This window comes from Bos taurus, chromosome 18, assembly GCF_002263795.3.
Source record: "Bos taurus isolate L1 Dominette 01449 registration number 42190680 breed Hereford chromosome 18, ARS-UCD2.0, whole genome shotgun sequence".
Taxonomy (NCBI): Eukaryota; Metazoa; Chordata; class Mammalia; order Artiodactyla; family Bovidae; genus Bos; species Bos taurus.
In genome coordinates this window covers 56,866,614-56,886,974 of record NC_037345.1, presented here as the reverse complement: position 1 = coordinate 56,886,974, position 20,361 = coordinate 56,866,614, and the positions used below count along the sequence as shown (strand labels likewise).

Sequence of the window (20,361 nt, the reverse complement as noted above, 5' to 3'; positions counted from 1 at the left end):
CTCTCCTTTCTGTAGGCAGGTTCCTGACATGCAGCAGAGGTTGGGCCCCCGTGAGCTGCTTTGAATCTAGTTCCTGACCCCCCAAATGTGATTTTTTTCCCAAGGTCACCGAATGTTGGAGCACATGAACCTGCCTTCTGATACCTAAATATTTTATGGAGGGGAGGGTGGGTTGGAATTTGTGGAGAAAATCTCTTCACCCTGGAAGGCAGGTATTCCAGGATCTCTGGGATTTTGGAGGACATGACTTTGAGCATCCAGACTTGGGAAACCAGGAGGAGGTGGATAATGGAACACTCCCATTGTCTGGGGGTCGGGGGGACATTAGATTTTGAGATGCTGGGAAATTCACTCTGGAAACCATTGAAATGTCATAGTTCTGCATCTGGAGATGCCAGGATTTGGTGAGGGGTACCTAAGACTTTATTATGAAAGGAACAGTAGATTTAGGGACCTGGATTCCAAACCTGGGAATTCAAGAGTCAGGGCCTTCTGAAAGCCCAGACTTATATTCTAGAAGGTTGCTGGAACCTGAGATATTGGCATCTTTGGCTCCAAGAGGTTCAGGGAGAAAGGAATCAGAACCCCACTGCTGGTATTTGAGGGTGCATTGGGTCTTGGGGGTACATAGCCTTATGTGGGGTTAAGGTATCTGGGGCTTGGTAGTGGAACTCAGTGGTTCCTCCACCATCCTGTTCCTGCCCCCACTCACCCCTCTCCCCCTCTGCTCACCGGCTCTGGCCCCACGAGCAAGCTCCAGGCCCTGCCCCGGCTGGCTTCTGGCCGCAGGAATGCTTCCAGCGCGATTGAGGGCCTGCAGAAGAACAGGTGCTCAGTGTCCCATCTGTTCCACAGCTCTCGGGGTGGGAGAAGGTTGTCCAGCCCCCAGGAAGCAGGGGCAGGGCTTGAGCCAGCATCTGGTTGCCAGCAGGGCAGGGGTGGAGCCCTGGGGAAGGGGAGGAGGGCTTTAAAAGCCTCCTTCGGGGAGGCTCCCCAGCTCCAAGCTCACCGCCTGCCTGTCCCTGGACACCATGTGGTTCCCGGTTCTGTGCCTTGCCCTGTCCCTGGCAGGGACCGGTGAGACAGTGGGGAAGATGGGGGAGGGTGGGGTTGGGCCCTGATTCTCCAGCTATCCCCCCATCCCCGCTCCGTAACTCCTTCCCCTCCCACCTGGCACCTCAGCCTTCACCCCTCCAACCCTGTCCAGCCCAGACCAGGATACCAGGCTCTTTCTTATCTCTCCCAGCCACACCCTAAAATCCAGCCTGTCACTCCTCACTGTCACCTTGCTCCCACCAGGTCCTTCCTCCCTCCTGGGAAACAAGCAGGGTTTCCTCCTCTTCCCCACTCAGATCCCCGCCCCCGTCCACTTTATAGGGTGGATCCCCGTCCATGTCTGTCTGTCTCTTCCAAGGAGCACCCCCAACCCCATCGGACGCTGGGACCCCAAGCCCCCGCTGCTCTCCCTAGTTCTCTATGGCCAGATGGTCTGGCTTTTGAATCCCCAAGTCCTACCACACCCTGGCGATTCTCCCCATCGAGCTGTCAGCTCTCAACTGGCTCCTCCAGTCTTGCCATCTGATGCCCCCTAAGCTCCTCAAGATCCCCGAATTCCAACTAGATACCGATGCTTCTTCAAAAACAGACTTTCTGGTCTGTGACCAGGTGGGCCTCCCATCTGGTGTGGGAGGTTTTGGAAGTGTCTCTTCCTCCCCTCTTTGTTCCAGAATCTCCATCCCACACCCCCAGCCTTCTCCCCACCAGGAAAAATATCCGGAACGCACAACCACATGCCCCTTTCCATGTGGGATTTCCGTCCTCCCCCACAAGCCAGCTCTTCTCCAGCTGAACTCCTCCCACCCAGCTCTGGTTTTCTGGGACCCCCTGCCACCTCTTCAAGATCCCAACACACACCTTCTCAGCCCAGCTGTCCTGTCCCAAGATACCTCAACATCCGATTCTAAAACCTCCCCCATCAAATGAGTTCTGTGTCCCCACAGCTGCTTGGCCCCTGGCATGTCTTCCCCTTCGTTTCTATTCTGGCCCTGCCACCAGGAGAACCCCAGGTCCCCAGACCGTGAGCCCCATCCCAAGAGCCCCATCCCCATGAGAATCACCTGAATCCAGAATGACCACCATTCCACCTTCCCTCCTCCCGAGCTCCTTCCCAATCTGACCCCAACCCAGTTCCAGAGCTCTAACTCTTCTTAGATTGTCATTCCTGGTTTGCAGGACTCTGACCCTCACAGGACTTCTTTCCCAGTCTAATCCTTTCATTCACTCTTTGATCCAGAACCCCAGATTCTCCCAAATCTCCCAGCCCCAATCCAGGAGTCCCCAGATCCCTCTGATGCTCTTCTTGGCCCCTCTAACCTGAATCTGCAAATCTGCCTTCTTTCCAGAGCCCCAGTCAGCCCCTGCCCTAACCATTTCATCAGCCTTCGAGCCCTTTCATCCTCCGAACCCTTCCTCCCACAACCTCAGACTCAGCCTCCTGGGGACTTTAATCCTCGGTTTCCCCTCCCAGAACCCAGAGCCTCCCTTCCTCCAAACCAAGAAACCAGGCCATCCAACCCCCACACCAGATGCCTGCTGTACACGCTGTCTTGTCATTCCCTCCCTAATCCCCGGGGTCAGCTCTGTGCTCTGCAGAGTCTCCACACCCAGGATCGGCCTCCAACACCACCCCACCACCCCAGGGATGGCCCCCAGAATTCCAGGCCCTTTGCACGGCCCCTGGCCCATGTCCTTAGGCCCACCCCCAGCTCTGGTCAGGCACTCCCACGGCCCTACAATCCCACAACTGGGGCCCTTCGCCCCACTGCGTTGCCCACCCTCCCCACCTGACCCGGCGCACCCCCTCCGCAGGCGCTGTGTTCCCCATTCAGTCCCGGATCGTTGGAGGCCAGGAGTGTGAGAAGCATTCCCAGCCCTGGCAGGTGGCTATATACCACTTCAGCACCTTCCAGTGCGGGGGCGTCCTGGTGGCCCCCCAGTGGGTGCTCACAGCCGCTCACTGCAAGAGCGAGTGAGTAGGGGCAGGGGGTCTGAAGGGGGCCCCCGTGCACACAGGATTAAGCAGCCAGCACTGACCCTCGGGTGGGCTTCCCTGGTGGCTCAGATGGGAAAGAGTCTGCCCACAATGCCGGAGGCCTGGGTTCCATCCCTGGGTCGGGAAGATCCCCTGGAGAAGGGAGGGTCGGACACGACTGAGCAACTAACACACACACACACACACACACACACACGCAGGCACTGTCCCCTCGGATAACCTCAGGGGAACACACACACACACACACACGCAGGCACTGTCCCCTCGGATAACCTCAGGGGAGGCTGGGGGCCTCAGGCAGAGACGGGGGTTGGAGGGGGTTGTGGTCCAGGGTCACAAGGCGAGAGAGGCAGGGCTGGGACTGGATGACCCCAGGGAAGCCTGCTCCACGGTCGTCTGGGTCTCTTGAGTCAGTCCTCCTAAGTGTCCCTCTGTCTTTCTACGTCTCCCTCTGTCCTGTCAGTCTCACTAACTGGTTCTGTGTGTCTGTAACGACGATTTATGTCTATCTCTCTCTCTCTTCTGTCTCCAGATCTCTGTCTCTCTCCCTGTCTCTGTCCATCTCAAGGTCTTTGCTACCATCTTTATCACCCATGTGTCACCCTCCATCTCTCTGCCTTGCCCCCCATCTCTCTGTCTCTCCCTGTCTCTGTCTCTCTCTCTCTCTGTCTGTCTCTGTCTCTGTCTGTCTCTGTGTCTGTCTGTCTGTCTGTCTGCCTCTCTCTCTCGGTCCCTCTTCCACCACTACTGAGCACGCCTCCTCCCCAGAGAAACGGAAGAGACTGTCCCCATCCGTGTACAGAGGGTTGGCTCTAGGGGGACACAGAGAAGGGCTGGTGTCAGCTGGAGCTGGGGAGGCGGGGGCAGTGGAGGGAAGGAGGAAGAAGAGGGAGGGAGGGAGCTGGGGCAGGAAGGGGACGCCGACCTTGGGCCGGGGGCCAGGCCACCTGCCCGCTAGGGAACCAGCCCCTCCGCGGCAGCTGAGCTGGTCCCAGGCCCCGCCCCCTTCCGCCCCGCCCCGCCTCGCCCCCTCCCCCCTTTTCTCTGTCAAACTGACCCGCTCGCCTCCTCTGCCTCTGTTCCTCATTCTCTCTTCCTCCCTCCTCCTGTGGCCCCGTTTTCGCTCTCCTTGCTCCTTCTGTCTTTGCCCTCCCTTCCTCTTTTTTTTGGTCTATGTCTCACCGTCTCCGTCTCTTCCTTATCTCCGATGTGCTCTGTCTCTCTGTCTCTCCCACCTCTTTCCCATCCCCTCTACTGTTCCAAGCTCTTTTTCACTCCGTTTCTTTGTCTGTGACTGTGACATTGTCACATTCTCTTATTTTTGCGCTCACTGTTCTCTGTGACTCTATCTTTCCTGTCTCTCTCTCCTTCGCCCCTCCTTTCCTGTTTCTCTTTGGACCCCTCCTCATGGTCTCCTGCTCCGTCTCCCTTTCCTCCCCCACTGCTTGCTTGTCAGTCCTGTCTGACTCTTTGGGACCCCATGGACTGTAGCCGCCAGGCTGCTCCGTCCGTTGAATTATCCAGGCAAGAATACTAGAATGGGTGGCCATTCCCTTCTCCAGGGGATCTTCCCGATCTAGGGATTGAACCCGGGTCTCCCGCATTGCAGGCAGGTTCTTTTACCGTCTGAGCCACCAGGGAAGCCCTTCCTCCGCCCCGCCCCACCCCACCCCCACTCTCAAGGTCTCTATCCTCTCCTTCCCCCAGCAATTACCAGGTCTGGCTGGGTCGCCACAACCTGTTTGAGGACGAAGACACGGCCCAGTTCGCCGGTGTCAGTGAGGACTTCCCAAACCCAGGATTCAACCTGAGCCTCCTGGAAAACCACACCCGCCATCCAGGAGAGGACTACAGCCACGACCTCATGCTGCTCCGTCTGCAGGAGCCCGTCCAGCTAACACAGAACGTGCAGGTCCTGGGTCTGCCCACCAAGGAACCCCAACTGGGGACCACCTGCTACGCCTCCGGCTGGGGCAGCGTCAAGCCAGATGAGTGTATGCTGGCACCGCGGAGCCCGGGCACCGGGCACCGGGGTGGGCGGGAGGAGGGCGCTGGGGACCTGAACTCCAGAGTCTGAGGGAGGTGTGGGGTCTGGCCGCAGCCGCCTCTCTCCCTGGCCCGCAGTCTCTTATCCAGACGATCTCCAGTGTGTGGACCTCACCCTCCTGCCCAATGAGAAGTGTGCCACAGCCCACCCCCAGGAGGTGACAGAGTGGATGCTGTGTGCTGGACACCTGGAGGGCGGCAAGGACACCTGCGTGGTGAGCCAACCTGCACCCCCCCCCCACTCCGGGGCCTTCAAGTGCTGGGGGAGGGGGCTCAGATTCTGCGCTGGGGTTCAGAGCTAAGCAGGCATCTGTCTGCATCCTGCATCGCTTCGCAGCTGTAGCTCGCTGCCCCCTTTCCTTCCTGTATCCCCAACCTCCACACACATCAGAGTTCACGCGTTCCTCCCTCTGACACATATTTCCGGTCCAGTCAGAGAAAGCCTCGGGGAGAGATGAGCTTGAGGGTGGGAGGGTCCTGTAGGGTCCTTCTCCTCTTCCGCACTGACCTGCCTGCCGGGACCATCTTGCTCCTGAATCCTGCCCATCGCGGGCAGGCACTGGACCCTGAGACTCCCTCCCCATCGGCAGGACTCCAGCCACTGTCCCCTCTGTTGGAATCCGCGCTGATGTTCTTAAGGGAGTGGGCTCTGGAGACAACTATCTCTTTCTCCAGACATGGGGAGTTACTGTCTGGATCTGTGCACTCGCGTCTAAGTGCTAGAGCTCACCAGGCAAAACACTCAAGTCTTTGCTAACCTCTCTCACACTCTCCCCTTTGTGCTGTAGGGTGACTCAGGGGGCCCGCTTATCTGCGAGGGTATGTTGCAAGGAATCACGTCATGGGGCCACATCCCGTGTGGCACTCCCAATAAGCCCTCCGTCTACACCAAAGTGATTTTGTATCTGGATTGGATCAATAAGACCATGACTGACAACCCCTGAATGCCCCCGCCCTGTCCCTTACCCCTAGTAAAATCGAATATGCATCAAATTTGCATCAAGTCTTGGTGTCGTTTGGGCTTCCAGACGCTGGACACCTGGGAACTCGGGACCCATCCAGCCCAGACTAGAGCCTCCCTCCCCAGCCCTCCCGGACTCTTGGCGGGAGATTTGCAGTTATGAGCAGCGGGGAAAGGAAGGGTCAGAGAGGCAGGTGTAGACAAAAAGGCTCAGGCCCCAAAGGGCAAGGCAAGGACTCTGAGCCCCACTCTTCCTTGGAGGGAGAGCAGGAAACGGAGGCTCGGACTCTGAGAGAAGGAACCCACGTTTTATTAATGGCTGGGAAAGCCAGGAACGTGAAGGACGGTGGAAATGTAATTGCAAGCCACGCCCCCCCGGGGTAGGGCCTGTTTCGCCGATGAGCGGGGCGACATCCAAGGCTGGGCAGTGTCATGTCGGTCCGGGGGGCCAGACTGGACGTTCTGGGGCGGTGCTAGCCCTCGGAGGGGTAGAAATGCCTATAATGGAGTGAGGCTTGGGCCACCGCCAGTGAGAGCCGGACACCCGGGGGCGGGGCCTCGCCAGGCTCGGGGGCGGGGCCACACCGCTCTGGCCGCGCGCCGAACGCGAGTGGGCAGCGTCGGACTTCCGGGGTGGGGGCAGGGAGAGACTTGCTGGGCGGGAAGGCCAAGGTGAAAGGGGTGGCCCGGCACCTGGCGGCGGTTACTATCAGTGTCCTGAGAAGCTCGGGTGCAGCCGGCTTCAAGAGGCTTGGACGAGGCTGGAGGTGGGGGGTGGGGGCGGGGGGCAGGCTCTTAAACGGACAGGTCCTCGGCGTGCTTGGAGCCTGCGTCCGACGACAGCTGTTCGGATATGGACTTCCGGGTGTTCTGCAGCGAGGCCCACCGGCGGTAGCTCATCCGCCGTTCCGTGGAGGACGTCCCTTTGCCCCACATGCCCATGTAGTTTAAGTAGCTCAGGATTCCTGGGGGCGGGAGTGGAGCTGCTAGATGGCCCCCTAGGCCCCGGCCCTTCCCTGTAGGCTGACCTCCCGTGGGGTCCACCCCAATCCGGTCCGAGGCCCTGCCTGGTACGCTCGCCCGGGGCCCCACCCCCTGCCCTGCCGAGACCCCGCCCTCACCGGCCCACAGCATCAAGGCGCTGGCACCCCAGCTCAGGTAGGTGGTCACCAGGTAGGATACCTGTGGCCTCGGTTTGAGCATCTCGCAGTTGGCTATAAAGAGCGTCAGGCTGAGGAGAATCAGGAGCCCTGCACTGAGATGGGGCCAGAGATGGACACGAGGCTGGACAGGGACCCAGAGACCTCCAGAAAGAGAAGCAAGCCAGAGACATCCTCTCCCACCCTGCATGACTAGTGTGCCCGTGCGCGGGGACACACACATTCACGACAGAAAGATACCAGGAGTGGGGAAACAGGAAGAGAGTGAGGGATATAGTAGTTAGAACTGAGAAGCCTACAGCAAGGGGCAGGGGCGGGGGGACGCAGAGCTCAAGAGACATTCAGAGACCCAGCTCAAGAGACATTCAGAGACCCAGCAGGACAGCAATTCTGGGACACGCCTCCCCGAAGCCTTTCCCCAGGGCGACACTTACCAGTGAAGGAGCTGAGGGTACTGAAGACGAGGTCAGTCTTGTTAAGACGGCGGAGTGCTGGCCGGAAGGAGAAGCCCATGGCCAGGAGGAGAACTAGAGCCAGGATCACGGCCAGGATCATGAAGCCCATGCTCATGTGGATGAGAACTGGGGGGAAAGGAGGTAATGCCCCAGACTCACCCCTACTCTCCAAGGTCATCCTCCAAAGTCATCCCCAACAGACACCCCTGAAGTTTAGCCACAGACATCCTCAGTATCGCCCCCAATGCCATCGCCAAAGTCACCTCCTAGAAACTCCATGATTCCCACCCTCACAAAGTCAACCCCATGTACCCATAAAGTCAACCCCAAATCATCCCCACTTTCTTTAAAAAGTGTGAATCGCTATGTTGTACACCTGAAACTTATATAATGTTGTAAGTAAACTATACCTCAGTTTTAAAACAAGTCATTCCCACTTGCACCCTCAAAGTTGTCCCAAATCACCCCCTTCCCCCAAAGTCAACCCCAGTCATTCTCATAATCAACTCCACACATACCTCTAAGATCACCCCACAGATGATCCCTGAGTCACCCCCACCCACATCCTCAAGTTCAGCCCACAGAATCATCTCTAGCATTTCTAGAATTATCCCCACAGACACCCCCAAAGTTACTCTGCTCGTACTCCCAAAAGATTTCCCACAGCAGATCACGTTTATACCCTCAATACCAACCCTCCACTCCCAATAGCACCCTCGAAGTTACCCAGGACAACTCAGTCACATTAATCTGTAAAGTCACCCTACTTCTCTCCCACTCATACCCCAGGGTTCCCTAAGGACCCCATTCACACCCCTAGGCCTCCCCAGATATACCAAGGTCACCCCTAGAGCCCCTCACAGACATTCTCCAAATAACCCCCCAAATGTCCCCCAGAGCGCACACACAGATATACACACAAGAAAACTTCCAAATACTCTAAAATCAAAGTACCTAAAAGACATAATCACACTCAGTTTGAAATTGACATCCAGTTTTCATTTCAGCATGACAAGAGTTTTAGCCCCTTCTGAGAATTACATATCTTCCTTTTAGCCCTTTCCTACTTTACCTACTTTTGAACAGCGCAAGACTGTTTCATCCAAATGAGCTAAAACTCCATCTGCTTTGTTACTGGAAAACCGCATGTATATACAAAATAGAGATCGTGCTCTCGGGATCAATAACATAATCCTGGTTCAGTGTTTTTCACAACATACTCTGCCTTCTGGGATCACAGAAGTAGTCATGTAACTCAGGCTGAGTCAATCACAGTGCCCCAGTGACTTAGGCAGTGGTGATTGGCTCAAACATGGGCACATGGACCAAGGCCAACCAAACTCTTCCCTGGGACTTTTTCTAACTGAAACTGTCAGGTACCAGCTCTTTCCTCTCTAATCAAGAAGATTATCAGCTGGGAACTGCCTCAGACTTACATCCAGCCTCATGGAATCCAGCCAACCACAGAATGACATCGTCCTAACCACAATAAAATGGTTCAGGGAGAAGTGAGAAATCTCAGGGTAATAAATCTGGTCCTATGGGAGCCAATCCTGAGACCCTCAGAAGACAAGTTACTCTCTTTTCTCCATGGTTGTGTACAGGAAAAACAAAATGGGACCCCAGAAACTGCTGACAGCCCCACTGCCGCTGTACAGCACAGCTTGCCTGAGGGCCCAACACACAGGAAGCCTTCAAGGAGAGATGGCAAGAGACAGACACCTTTTGAGCACCTGGATCCAGCAGTACCTGAACCTGAACAATTTATGCCTATGGACTTTTCTGTAACTTGAAACGAGCTTGAGTTTGAGAGGTATAAGAGAAAGAAACATCCCAAGTAAGTAAGATTAATACTACATAATGTTCTGAAAGTTTTATGAGAACTTATTTGCGATCTGAAATGAAGGTAGGTGCATTGACTTGGGGCAGGGGTGGAAATCCTTATGATAATAAGAAACCTGGATGAAACACTTACTGTAATATGTGCCAGGTGCTATTCTAATTCTTTTGTGTGTTTTAACTCATGTATTCCTCAAACAGCCCACAAATAGGTACCAATATCACTGGCATTATAGACATGAAGAAGCCAAGCCACACAAGGGTAAAGAAATATGCCCAAGGTCACTCAGCTACCAAGTAGCTGAGCCAGGGTTCAAACTCAGGTGTTCTGGCTCCAGGGTCTGGGCTGACTCTGTGGTAATGCTCAAAAGCACTGGAAAAGCAGAGACCTATAAGGAAGCAAAATATTTCTGGGCTTCCCTGGTGGCTCAGCAGTAAACAATCTGCCTGCCAAATGCAAGAGACACAGGTTCGATCCCTGGTCTGGGAAGACTTCCACATGCCTCGGGGCAACTAAGCCCATGCACCACAACTACTGAGCCTGTGCTCTAGAGCCCAGGAGCTGCAACCCACATGCCCTAGAGCCTGTGCTCCACAACGAGAGAGGCCACCGCAGTGAGAAGCCCGTGTACCGCAACTAGAGAAAAGCCCACACAGCAATGAAGACCCAGCACAGCCAAAAACAAATTGTTATTAAAAAAAAATTCCTGAAGGAGCTAGAAGCCATCTTGTTTTCTTTTTAAAAAATAAAAATAAAAAGAGTGGGAGAGAGAATGATGGTGTCTTTAGCCATCTAATCATGAAGCAGATTGGGGTTTGGCCAAGTGTAGTACTCTTCTTCCCAAGCATAGTGCCACTCCCGTTGCCTCATAAGCCGCATACAACTCCAGGAAACTCCCTCCCAAGGCCTTCAGAGAATTTCCAGAGAGCCCCTCAAGAATCCTAAAGATTTCCCTGGCAATCAAGAACACCCAAAGAGGTTCCTCCAGAGGTTTTCTCTGTTGATCATCTCTAAAGACCACCACCCCATAGAGAGCCCCAAAGCCCGCCCCATCCCCCCACTGACCCGTGACTTGGCGCAGGTCGGCACATGTGTGCTTCTTGCAGTTGGTCCAGAAGCCCACGTAGCCAGTGTAGGCGCCGTGCAGGTAGGCCATACGCCCGTCCAGCACGCTGAGCAGCATCGCGGTTGCCAGGATGATGAAGACAAGACACCAGGCTCGCAGGACGAACTTGCGGTCCTCCTCCCATGAAGAGATCGGTTCCACTGGGGAAGAACAGAGTTCCTGGGGCCTGGCTCAGCCTGCACCACTGTTAAATCCTGGTTTCCACCTTCGAACACAACCACATCCCCCCGCCCGCCCACCCTCACCTTGCCTGTTACCCTGTATGCAGTTCCCTTCCACCCACAGCCATCTTCCCAACCCCACCCAAACCCCAATCCCAGCTGCATCCTCATCTCTGTTTCCTGTCCCACCCCAGCACCATCCACAACCCCATGCCATCTCCAGGATGCTCCCTGTCCTAAACCCCGAACACAACTCCATTCCCATCTCTGACCCTGACGGCGCAGGTCACCTCCCACCTACAACCCATCCTAAACCCAAATCTACTTGTTTTGTCTCCAGCCTCATCTTCTGTTCCCTCATTCCCCAAATCTCAGCTCAATCTCTGCTCCCAACATCATCCCCTTATCTTCATCCCTGTCTCAGATCCCAACCCAGGACACGGACAACTGTGACACGGGCTCCCAAGGGTGCTCACGAGGCCAAGACCCATGATGTCAAAAGAGTCCCCACCAGGGCTTCCCTGCTGGTCCAGTGGTGAAGAATCTGCCTTGCGATGCAGGGGACACCCATTCGATCCATGATCCAGGAAGATCCCACATGCCTCAGAGCAGCTAAGCCCGTGCGCCACAACCACTGGGCCTGTGCTCTAGAGCCAGGAGCCGCAACTGTGGAGTCCATGTGCTGCAATTACTGAAGCCCGAGCTCCACAACAAGAGACGCCACTGCAATGAGAAGCCTGCACGCTGCAACTAGAGAGTAGCTCCCACTTTCTGTAACTAGAGAAAGTCCTCGTGCAGCAATGAAGACCCGGCAGAGGCAAAAATAAAAGAGTGGACACGGGTGGTGCACCCAACAGTCACCAAGGGCTATGGGAAGAGACCCAGTCTTTGGCAAGATTCAGGGAAAGGTTAGGAGACAGAGAGGCAGAGGAGAAGTAAAGAGAGCAAGACGACACGTAGAAATTGAGAATAAAGGGATGAAATTGATTTGTAGAAGGCCCTGGGGTAAGGGGAAGGGTGGGAACAGGCAGGGGGAAGGAATTAGAGATTCAGATCTCAGGCCCTCCAGAAACTGCAAGAATTGACCTCAGATGTGGCCCGTGACCCAGCGCTGCCACCGCTGTGTCTAGCCCTGACCCCACCCAGGGCCCCTCTCCGATCCTGCTCTGCCTTCACCCTGACCATTCCTGATCCTCTTCCCCTAACCCTGCCCTGTCCTGACAGCTCTCTGACCCAGCTGTGACCCCATTCCTGACCCAATCCTGAGCCCACCCTGACCCAGTCCAAGCCCCCATGTCTCTCACGAGCAGCTAGAGTAGAACATGAGTCCATGGCCAACGTCCCAACCTCCTGGAACCCCTCCAACTGTCATGGAACCTCCCCCCCAGCCTCAGTGCCAGGCCAGACTAAAGCTCCGAGGCCTGCCTGTGGACAGTGAGAGAGACCACGACCGACAGGAGAGGGGACAGAGAGATTCAGACCCTGAGGGACGGAGCAGGAGGCCCAGGAGAGACCAATGGGCTTCCAGGAGGATACAGTGATGGTTGGAAAAGGGGGATGAGGCGGTTGGCAGGGTGTTGAGTGCATCCAGGCACCGGCCTTGTCCCATATCTCCACATGGCCCAGAGGTCCCATTCTGGTCAACAGAGCACTCAGCCGGATTCCCTCCCGGCCGCTCCCAGCAACTCCCAAGGTGAGACCCAAAACCTTTCATCCAGCACCTTCAGGTCCTGGCTCAGTAACCAAGACTCTCAGTCCTCCCCCGAGACTCGCCGGGTCAGTATCCAAGAGCCCCTGCCTATCATCCACAGTCGCCGGGTCAGTATCCAAGACCCTCAGCCCAGCACCCTGACTCGTCGGGTCAGTATCCAAGAGCCGCTGCCCATCATCCACAACCGCCGGGTCAGTATCCAAGACCCTCAGCCCAGCACCCCGACTCGCCGGGTCAGTATCCAAGACCCTCAGCCCAGCACCCCAACTCGCCGGGTCAGTATCCAAGACCCTCAGCCCAGCACCCTGACTCGCCGGGTGAGTATCCAAGACCCTCAGCCCAGCACCCCGACTCGCCGGGTCAGTATCCAAGAGCCGCTGCCCATCATCCACAACCGTCGGGTCAGTATCCAAGACCCTCTATCTATCAACAGTCACCGACTCAGTATCGAGGACACGACGCCTGTCATCGGCTCTCACCGGGCCAGCATCCAAGACCCACTATCCGTCACCTACAGCCGCCAGTTCCACCCCCGAGACGCTCCCCCAGTTTTCCAAAGTCGCCTCTTCAGCAGCCAAAACCCCCTGCTAACTACTCGCACCCCTCTGACCAACATAAAATCAGTGACCTACCACAGCCAACTAAGTGTCCAGGGTCCCAAGTTAAGTCTTCAAAGCTCCACGTCACCAGTCCGGGCCAGAGTCGACGTCCCCCTCTCAATTACTCACAGTCCCGAGGCCAGTATCAAAAGCGTCGAGTCAACTGTCTGGACCTCCCAGGAGACCATCAGAGACTCTTTGAGCAGCTCCCAAATCAGCCAGTCCATCCTGGAAAACAACGCTCAGAACTTACCATCGGCCTCCTTCGAGAACAATGCTGGCAGGTGAGAGGCAGGGGTGCAGGGAGTAGGGCGGCTTTGGGGTCCAGAGTTCTAGGAGGTGGGGTATCAGGCAAAAGTCAGGGACCAGGGAGGCACGGTCAGTATACAAGGTAGAGGTCGGACTTAGGGGTGGCAGGGATGAAGGCTGGCCCTGGATGGGGCACGGCATAGAGCCTGGACCTGTGATTCCACCCAGCGATTGGAAGGGGCGGTGGCAGCTCCTGGAAACTAGGATCTGGAGGCCAGGGAGCCTCAAGGCTGTTCCAGGGTGAGCAGGTCCTAGAGGGGGGACCTGGGGGATACAGGGCATGGAGAATGGACACAGAGAAGAGAGAGTCTGAATGTCAGATTGCCCAGGATTCTGACACGAGGACCTAGAAGCGGGGGTGGTCGGCTGGGCTGGCTGGCTGGACCCGATGCTGACCCTGGTGGTGCGCCGCCCACTGCAGGTATCTGGGCAAGTGTAGGCTCAGCCACTGTCAGCTGCCCATGGGCTGGTGGCTGCTGCACGAGGCCAAGAGGATCAGCCGCCAGCTGAACCTACTGCTGAGCCTGGCCAGCATAGTCATCATCGGTCTCATCTCTCTGGGCCAGCCCTGGATCCACTTCCAGGTGCCCCTGGCACCCCTGGGGGACCCTGGCTTCCGGACCATCCCCATCGACACCGTCTTCGTCGTCCGCTGCTCGGATATGGCCTGCCTGCACGAGTATGACCAGAATGCTTGTAAGGCCTGCCCTATACTCACTACTCCTGGGGCTCCTCTTTCCTCTTTGTTTCAGGGACACTCCCCGCCTTCCTGCCTCCCCAGGGTTGATCCTCTCTGCCCTGGGTTGGTCCTCCTCCTCCCCATGGCGGGTCCTCCCTTTTCCCAGGAGGGTCCTCACTGCCTCAGAATCATCCTCACTGTCCCTTGCTCATTCTCACCTACGTGATACTCATCCTCACAGTTCTCACAACCTTAACATCTTACACCCTACCCCTAAGGAATCTGTCCACATCGCATCAAGTTGGTTCCTCAATGCCCACCCCGCTCATCACTGCCCCAAAACCTGTCCTGACTGACCTGGAGGTGCATACCTTAATGCCGAAGGCATCTATCTGCCTCAGTCTCCCTTCTCTAGAGCCCAGTTTCAATTTTCTTACAATGCCGGCGGGGGGCGGGGGGCACAAAGAATTCTCAAGGAAGACGGCTTAACAATGCCCCTAGGCTCCCGGGAGACCTTCTCCCCGCCAGGCTCGGGGCCTGAGGGCCTATCCCAGTGTTCCTGCTTCTCTTCCTCCCCTAGACTTGCTGGACTTTGCCTGGGCCTTCCTCCTGGTCGCCAGCATTACCAACTTCATCCTCTGCATCATTCTAATAAACATCATCTTCTCCACCAACTCCAACGTGCCCTTGCTGGACTTCTCCAATGTCATCATCACAGCCCTCACAGGCACGGCGCTGAGACCCTCCCCTGAGGAGCCAAGTCAGGAGCGCCCAAAGCCCGTCCTGATACCCAGCCCCTCCCCACCACGCTCCAGTCCCACCTCCGTCCTCGCCCTTCACCCCCCCACCCCAAGCCTGTCTCCCTCCACATCTCCACCCCATCTTAGGACAGATCGGTTTCCAACCCAACTTCTCCAGCCCCGACACCAGCCTCCACGTCACCTTCCGCCTCCACCACCAACACACCTCCAATTCATTCATATTCCCATGCATGATGTCCGTTCTCGTCCCCACGCCCACTTCGACATTACCTTCTTTCCAGCCCCCAAACAATCCCTGTTACCATCTCCGACCCCTTTACAAACCTTGACACCAAAGCTCCATGCCTAACCCATCCTCAAGACTCATGCCAAATTCAACCCACCCCTGTCGCCTATGAGTCTCAACCTCCAACTCAAGCCCCATCCATCTCTGATCCCGTCTTCTTCATCCCCAACCTCAACTACCACCAGACCCTGATCACCTATGACTCTCACTCTCAGACTCAACTCAATGCATTCCCGCCCCCATCTTCTCACCTGTCTCCAATCCATCCCCATTCCCAACCCCAGCTCAACCTCATCCCCCTAAACCTCAGAGTCCATCCCACAAATATCCACTGTCCAATACTCAACCCCGTGGTCAGTTTCAACTCCATCCCAGATCCTATTTCACCATCACCACCGCCACCACCAGCTCTGTGATTTTGTTCAAGCTAGGTCGTGTTTCTGAGCCACAGTTTTCTCATCTGTAGGAGGGGGGTGAAATTCCCTACCACGTGGAGACACAGGGAGGACTGAATTAGAAAATGTCAGTACATGATGGCAGCTATTTAGCTTTGCACACAGCCTTGCCATGATAGTCCTCTCTCTTTTCCAAATAACTCAAAATCGATATTCTGATTACAATAGTTTAGTTTTCCATTTGCGTGCCAAGTTCTGCTTTTTTCGAAAAGCGGTGGCGGGGGTGGAGAGGGGGCTGGGGGGGGGGAGGGGCACTTTAATTTGGAAATGAAGGATATTGTGTTCCTGTCTCCTGTAATAATTGATCACAACAGTCTGTTGCATCAAAAGAACATTTTTGGAGAGTGATAGTAGGGGCAACAAGAGAGAACACCCAGCTTCCTGTTTTCTTGCTAGTAAAAGGTATTTTATCCAGTTTGTCCAGTAACTCTTCCTGATTGTTTAAGGAACAAAGTGTAGAAAACATCTCTGCTTTGTGTCATCTAAAGTAGGACATTTCTCTGTAAGAAAATCACATCTGGGATTTCCCCAGCTGTCCGGTGGTTAAGACTCCATGCTTTCAGCACAGGAAGAATGGGTTCTGATCCCTCATTGGGGAACTGAGATCCCGTGTGCCACTGAACGCAGCCAGAAAAAAACATTTTTTTTACCCACTCCCCCTTTTAATTAGATGGAAAGCACTTATCTCCTATATTATTTTTCAAAACCATAAAAATTACCCTGTGCTCCACTACAGGAGGGGAGGAAAAAGAGTCTTTTCCTTTTCACAAATTGTCTTTTTTTTGTTTTTTAAGATTTATTTATTTTTGACCTTGGTGGGTCCTTGCTGCTGCACATGGGCTTTCTCTGGCTGCAGTGAGTAGGCACTACTCTTCACTGATTACAAGGCTTCTCCTTGCGGTGGCTTCTTAGCACGGGCTCCAGGGCGAGCAGTCTTCAGTAGTCGAGGCACATGGGCTTAGCTGCCCCACAGCATGTGGGATCTTCCTGGAGCAGCATCGAACCCATTTCCTCTGGATTGACAGGCGGATTCTTAACCACTGGGCCACCAGGGGAAGTTCACCAATTATCTTTAAATTCATGTCATTTCAAAATAAAATTAAAATATTCAGAATGATTAAGTTTCTTGTCCACTGCTTCAGAAACCCAAAATTCAACACCCAATAGAGCAATGATAACCTCAGTTTTTGAGGACCCACTGTGTGCCAATCTCAATAACTCCTCATGACGACCCAAGGAGATGGGTCCTACGACTACTCCCATTTTACAGATGAGGGAAATGAGGCTCAGAGAGATGGGAGTGGCTGCCCTGAGGTGGGGGATACAGAAGCAAGAGCTCCAGTCTGCTAGCTCCAAAGCCTGTGGTTTTAGACGTCACCGTCGCCCGGCTAAAGAGCCAAGCCTTGCCCTTACCCACGTCCTCCACCACGATACTGTCAGGAGCCTGCTTTCCTGCCTGTGAGCAGAGGTTCATGAAGGTGAAAGCGAGTGGGAAAATAAGGAGCAAGACCCTGGCAGCCACGCAGTTCTGGGGAGGGGTCCTGACACACGGGACGCCTGGCCTCCTAACACCTGTACTCATGCAGGGACCAGCATGATCCTGGGTATCCTGTTCTACCTGATGCAGGCCCGGGAATACCTGCAGGAAGGCATGACCTACAAACTGGGGTGCAGCTTCTACCTGGCATGGACCGGAGTCTTCTTCTTTGTGATGATTGGTCGGGGCCAGGGCAGGGTTGGGGTTTGGGGCTTGGGCATGGATTCCAGGATGCAGATGGGGACCGGGGTGGGATAGATTGGGGATGGGGGGGAGCTTGTGGACAAGGAGGACTGGACTGAGGAGGGAGATGGGGTTGGGGATGGGCATAGGGCTGGATGTAGGGGCAGGGTTGGGGTTTGGATTTGGGAATGGGTTGGGGACCGCATAGGGGTATGGGGCTAAGTTTGGGTTTAGATGTGAGTCTGGGGACGTGACAGGGAGCATAGCTGGGCTTGGAGAAGCGACTGGCATCAGGCTTGGGCTGGTGAACTCTGCGCCTCACCCTCTCTGCTCTCTTCCTTCCCCTAGGTTTCTTTTCCTATTTGAACTACATAAATTTCTGGTCCCTCCTGGCGAACCAGGCCATCTGGACTTAAGAAGTGGGAATGTCCCCACCCTCAAGTCTGCTCTGGCGGCTCCCTGTCGAGCAACCTACCAGCCCTTCTCTCTAGCCCCCGACCCCCCACCAAGAGTCTTGTCCTTTTTTCAGTCCCCTCTGAAATCCCTCCAACTCAGATTAATGATGTGTATTTTCAAATAATCTGTACTTCTCACCCAGAATGTTTGTTTAGTTCAGTACCTTGTAAGCGGTCCCTGGAAATGCCACGCCTCCTTGGGGCCCTCTTGGGGAGAGGGATGGGTTGGGGAGGGACTTGGGGGAAAGAGACGGGAGAGGTTCCTGGCATACAGATGGTGCTCAAGCAATGTCTGTTGAACAGCTGACTCTCCCCAAGCTCTCTGGGCTTCATTCTTCACACTTGTGACCCCCTAACAATGTGCTCTTCCTGGCACCCACATTTCACCTCTTGCCCTTACCCCTTACAGCTCCTGCCATCACCCCTTACTTCTCTCCACACAAGTCTATTCCTTTAACTTAAAAAAATTTTTTTACAGTATCCCACTCCTTCCCTATTTATTTATTTTAAAGGCTGTTACATGTAGCCAGTTTTTGCAGATGGTTTGGGGGATAAAGACAGTACAGTTGTCCCTCGGTATCGGCAGGGAATTGGTTCCAAGACTCCCTTGGATACCAAACTCTGGGGATTCTCAAGTCCCTTATATAAAATTGCAGAGTGGATTTCCCTGGTGGCCCCATGGTCAAGAATCTGCCTGCCAATGCAGGGAACATGGGTTCAGTCCCAGGTCCAGGAAGTTTCCACGTGCCATAGGGCAACCAAGCCCATGTACCACAATTACTGAGCCCACACTCCAGAGCCCATGCTCCACAACAAGAAAAGCCACCACAATGAGAAGCCCCCGTACCACAGCTAGAGAGTAGCCCCTGCTCACTGCATCTAGAGAAAGTCCATGTGCAGCAATGAAGACCCAGCACAGCAATAAATTGATTTTAAAATTGTAGGGTATTTGCATATAAACTATGCACATCCTCTTGTACACTTTAAATCATCTGTAGGTTTACCTATAATATGTAATGTAACAGAAACGCTATGTAAACAGTTGCTGAGGCACACACCAAATTCAAGTTTTGTTTTTTGGAACTTTCTGGAACTATTTTTTCCCCCCAATTTTTCCACCTGAGATTGGTTTAAATGTGAAATCTGTGGACACAGAAAACCAACTGTACCTTAATCTAGTTAGAGTTTAGTCTATAGTATGTGCTCATTAAGTGTTGTTACAATAATTGTTCCTCTTGTCGCCCACAAAAGGCTTTCCGATGTATTCATTTTTAACAAAAAGTGAGCTGCAACTATGTGCAAGACACAGGGTCTATAGCCAACTGGACACAGATCCTAGTCTTTAAGGAATTGACAACTTTGCAGGGAGGAAAACCTCCCCTACCCTGCAAAACCCAAAAAGTGCCCACAAGTAGATATGTTAGGAGAGAAGAGCTATGAAGGGAAAGAACAGAGGGTCAGGGAGACCAGTCTGGAAAGGAGAGGGTCTGTTATATAGAGTGGACAAGCAGGGGCTCCATGCTAAGTTGACCTCTGAGCAGAAACAGGACTGAAGAGACAGAGCCATGGGGACTGATTGGGGGGAAAGAGTTCCAGGCAGAGGAGACCACAAAACCAAAGTTCCTGGGGTAGAAATGTCCTTGACAGGATCGAGAAAGACCAGGGAGGCCAATGTGCTGGTGGAGCCTGAGCAAGGAAGAGAGAGGAAGGAAAGATAAGGGCAGAAAGGGAACAGAGCCCAGGTCACTCTGGGCCGTGTGGGCCACAGTGGGGACTTTGCATTCCTGAGTGAGGCAGAACCAGTGAAGGAAACGTTGTCACTTCTTTAACGTGCAGAGTTTAGGTCTCTTCCTTTTACTTCAGATCACAGTCTCCTCACTAGACGGGAGAAAACCCCAGTGATCAGGGGAACCAGCTAAAGCGTGTTCTATTCACACAAGGGAATACTTAGCTACTGCTTAAGGAATGAGGTCACTGTGTACTGATGGGAAGAGACTACGTATGGGACAAACTGGAGTTTTTTGTTTTTGTTTTTTTTAAAAAAGCATCTTTACCCATAAAACGTGTGTGTGTGTGTGTGTGTGTGTGTGTGTGCGCGCGCCCGCACGTGTCCATAAAATAAAAGTCCACACCAACCTGTTGACATTGGCGACTGTACGCAGTAGGAGGATTGAAGTAGAGGTTTCATTTCATACGTTTAAAAAAAAAAAAACTTTTACAATCATGTCAGTTGCAAGACACTCCTCAGATCTCCAACCATACCAAGACTCTAAGTTTCCAGGCGAGCCCGGGCCTGCAGCCCGCTCCTACCTCGACCCAGGGCGGGGGCCAGCCTTCCAGCCTCCGCCTAGCCCCCTCCCCACCTCTCACTGCGCAGGCTCGGCCTCTAACTCGGCGCCACGCAGACGCTTTCCCGGAACGCCCCCTTGTCAATCTCCGCGCTGGCCCCGCCTCCCACCCTGCGGCTGGGACTGTCTGAGTAGGCCCCGCCCCCGCAGCCACAGCGCTCACCCCTGCCGCGCTGGCAATCCCAGCGGCGTCGCCTTCCGGCTCCGCCCACATTCAGGGAGGGGCCGGAAGGCGCC

General features: G+C 54.6%; 3 protein-coding genes across 20 annotated transcripts; 2 read left to right on the top strand and 1 right to left on the bottom strand.

Annotated features, from left to right (window-relative positions):
• Positions 1-998: 998 nt before the first annotated feature.
• On the top strand, positions 999-6,095 carry KLK1 (kallikrein 1). Of its 2 annotated transcripts, NM_001008416.1 has the most exon segments (5): positions 999-1,077; positions 2,869-3,028; positions 4,760-5,046; positions 5,177-5,313; positions 5,887-6,091. In NM_001008416.1, coding segments are annotated over 5 exon segments (786 nt in total). In that variant the 5' UTR covers positions 999-1,031; the 3' UTR covers positions 6,043-6,091.
• A 258-nt stretch (positions 6,096-6,353) lies between these two features.
• TMEM277 (transmembrane protein 277) lies at positions 6,354-20,117 on the bottom strand. Of its 13 annotated transcripts, XM_059877108.1 has the most exons (6): positions 19,913-20,117; positions 13,145-13,339; positions 10,580-10,780; positions 7,654-7,800; positions 7,181-7,343; positions 6,354-7,024 (listed from the first exon to the last, which is right to left on the bottom strand). In XM_059877108.1, the coding sequence occupies exons 3-6, from the start codon at positions 10,695-10,697 to the stop codon at positions 6,802-6,804; spliced, it is 651 nt and encodes a 216-aa protein (XP_059733091.1). In that variant the 5' UTR covers positions 10,698-10,780; positions 13,145-13,339; positions 19,913-20,117; the 3' UTR covers positions 6,354-6,801. The 13 variants fall into 13 exon arrangements, with proteins under 13 accessions (XP_059733091.1, XP_005219574.1, XP_059733094.1 ...); XM_005219517.5 differs by lacking the exon at positions 13,145-13,339 and having other exon boundaries at positions 7,181-7,363; XM_059877111.1 differs by lacking the exon at positions 13,145-13,339 and having other exon boundaries at positions 7,242-7,363.
• LOC132342715 (zonadhesin-like) lies at positions 12,419-17,890 on the top strand. 5 transcript variants are annotated; one of them, XM_059877091.1, is made up of 5 exons: positions 12,419-13,395; positions 13,842-14,116; positions 14,680-14,826; positions 17,188-17,319; positions 17,670-17,888. In XM_059877091.1, exons 1-5 carry the CDS (start codon positions 12,419-12,421, stop codon positions 17,735-17,737), a joined length of 1,599 nt encoding a protein of 532 aa, XP_059733074.1. In that variant the 3' UTR covers positions 17,738-17,888. The 5 variants fall into 5 exon arrangements, with proteins under 5 accessions (XP_059733074.1, XP_059733076.1, XP_059733075.1 ...); XM_059877093.1 differs by lacking the exon at positions 14,680-14,826 and having other exon boundaries at positions 17,670-17,890; XM_059877092.1 differs by lacking the exons at positions 17,188-17,319; positions 17,670-17,888 and having other exon boundaries at positions 12,419-12,829; positions 12,946-13,395; positions 13,987-14,116; positions 14,680-16,718.
• Positions 20,118-20,361: the final 244 nt, after the last annotated feature.

Coding starts and splice junctions, on each gene's coding strand:
- KLK1 (XM_059876535.1), top strand. CDS start 4,533: ATGGACTGTAGCCGCCAGGCTGCTCCGTCCGTTGAATTATCCAG. Junction 4,577..4,759: donor CCGTCCGTTGAATTATCCAG/GCAAGAATACTA, acceptor TCCTTCCCCCAG/CAATTACCAGGTCTGGCTGG. Junction 5,314..5,886: donor GCGGCAAGGACACCTGCGTG/GTGAGCCAACCT, acceptor TTTGTGCTGTAG/GGTGACTCAGGGGGCCCGCT.
- LOC132342715 (XM_059877090.1), top strand. CDS start 12,419: ATGGCCCAGAGGTCCCATTCTGGTCAACAGAGCACTCAGCCGGATTCC. Junction 13,396..13,841: donor TTCGAGAACAATGCTGGCAG/GTGAGAGGCAGG, acceptor CGCCCACTGCAG/GTATCTGGGCAAGTGTAGGC. Junction 14,117..14,679: donor CGAGTATGACCAGAATGCTT/GTAAGGCCTGCC, acceptor TTCCTCCCCTAG/ACTTGCTGGACTTTGCCTGG.
- TMEM277 (XM_059877104.1), bottom strand. CDS start 19,964: ATGAAACCTCTACTTCAATCCTCCTACTGCGTACAGTCGCCAATGTCA. Junction 10,781..19,912: donor ACAGTCGCCAATGTCAACAG/GTTGGTGTGGAC, acceptor GTTCTTCCCCAG/TGGAACCGATCTCTTCATGG. Junction 7,025..7,180: donor CGCCTTGATGCTGTGGGCCG/GTGAGGGCGGGG, acceptor TCCCGCCCCCAG/GAATCCTGAGCTACTTAAAC.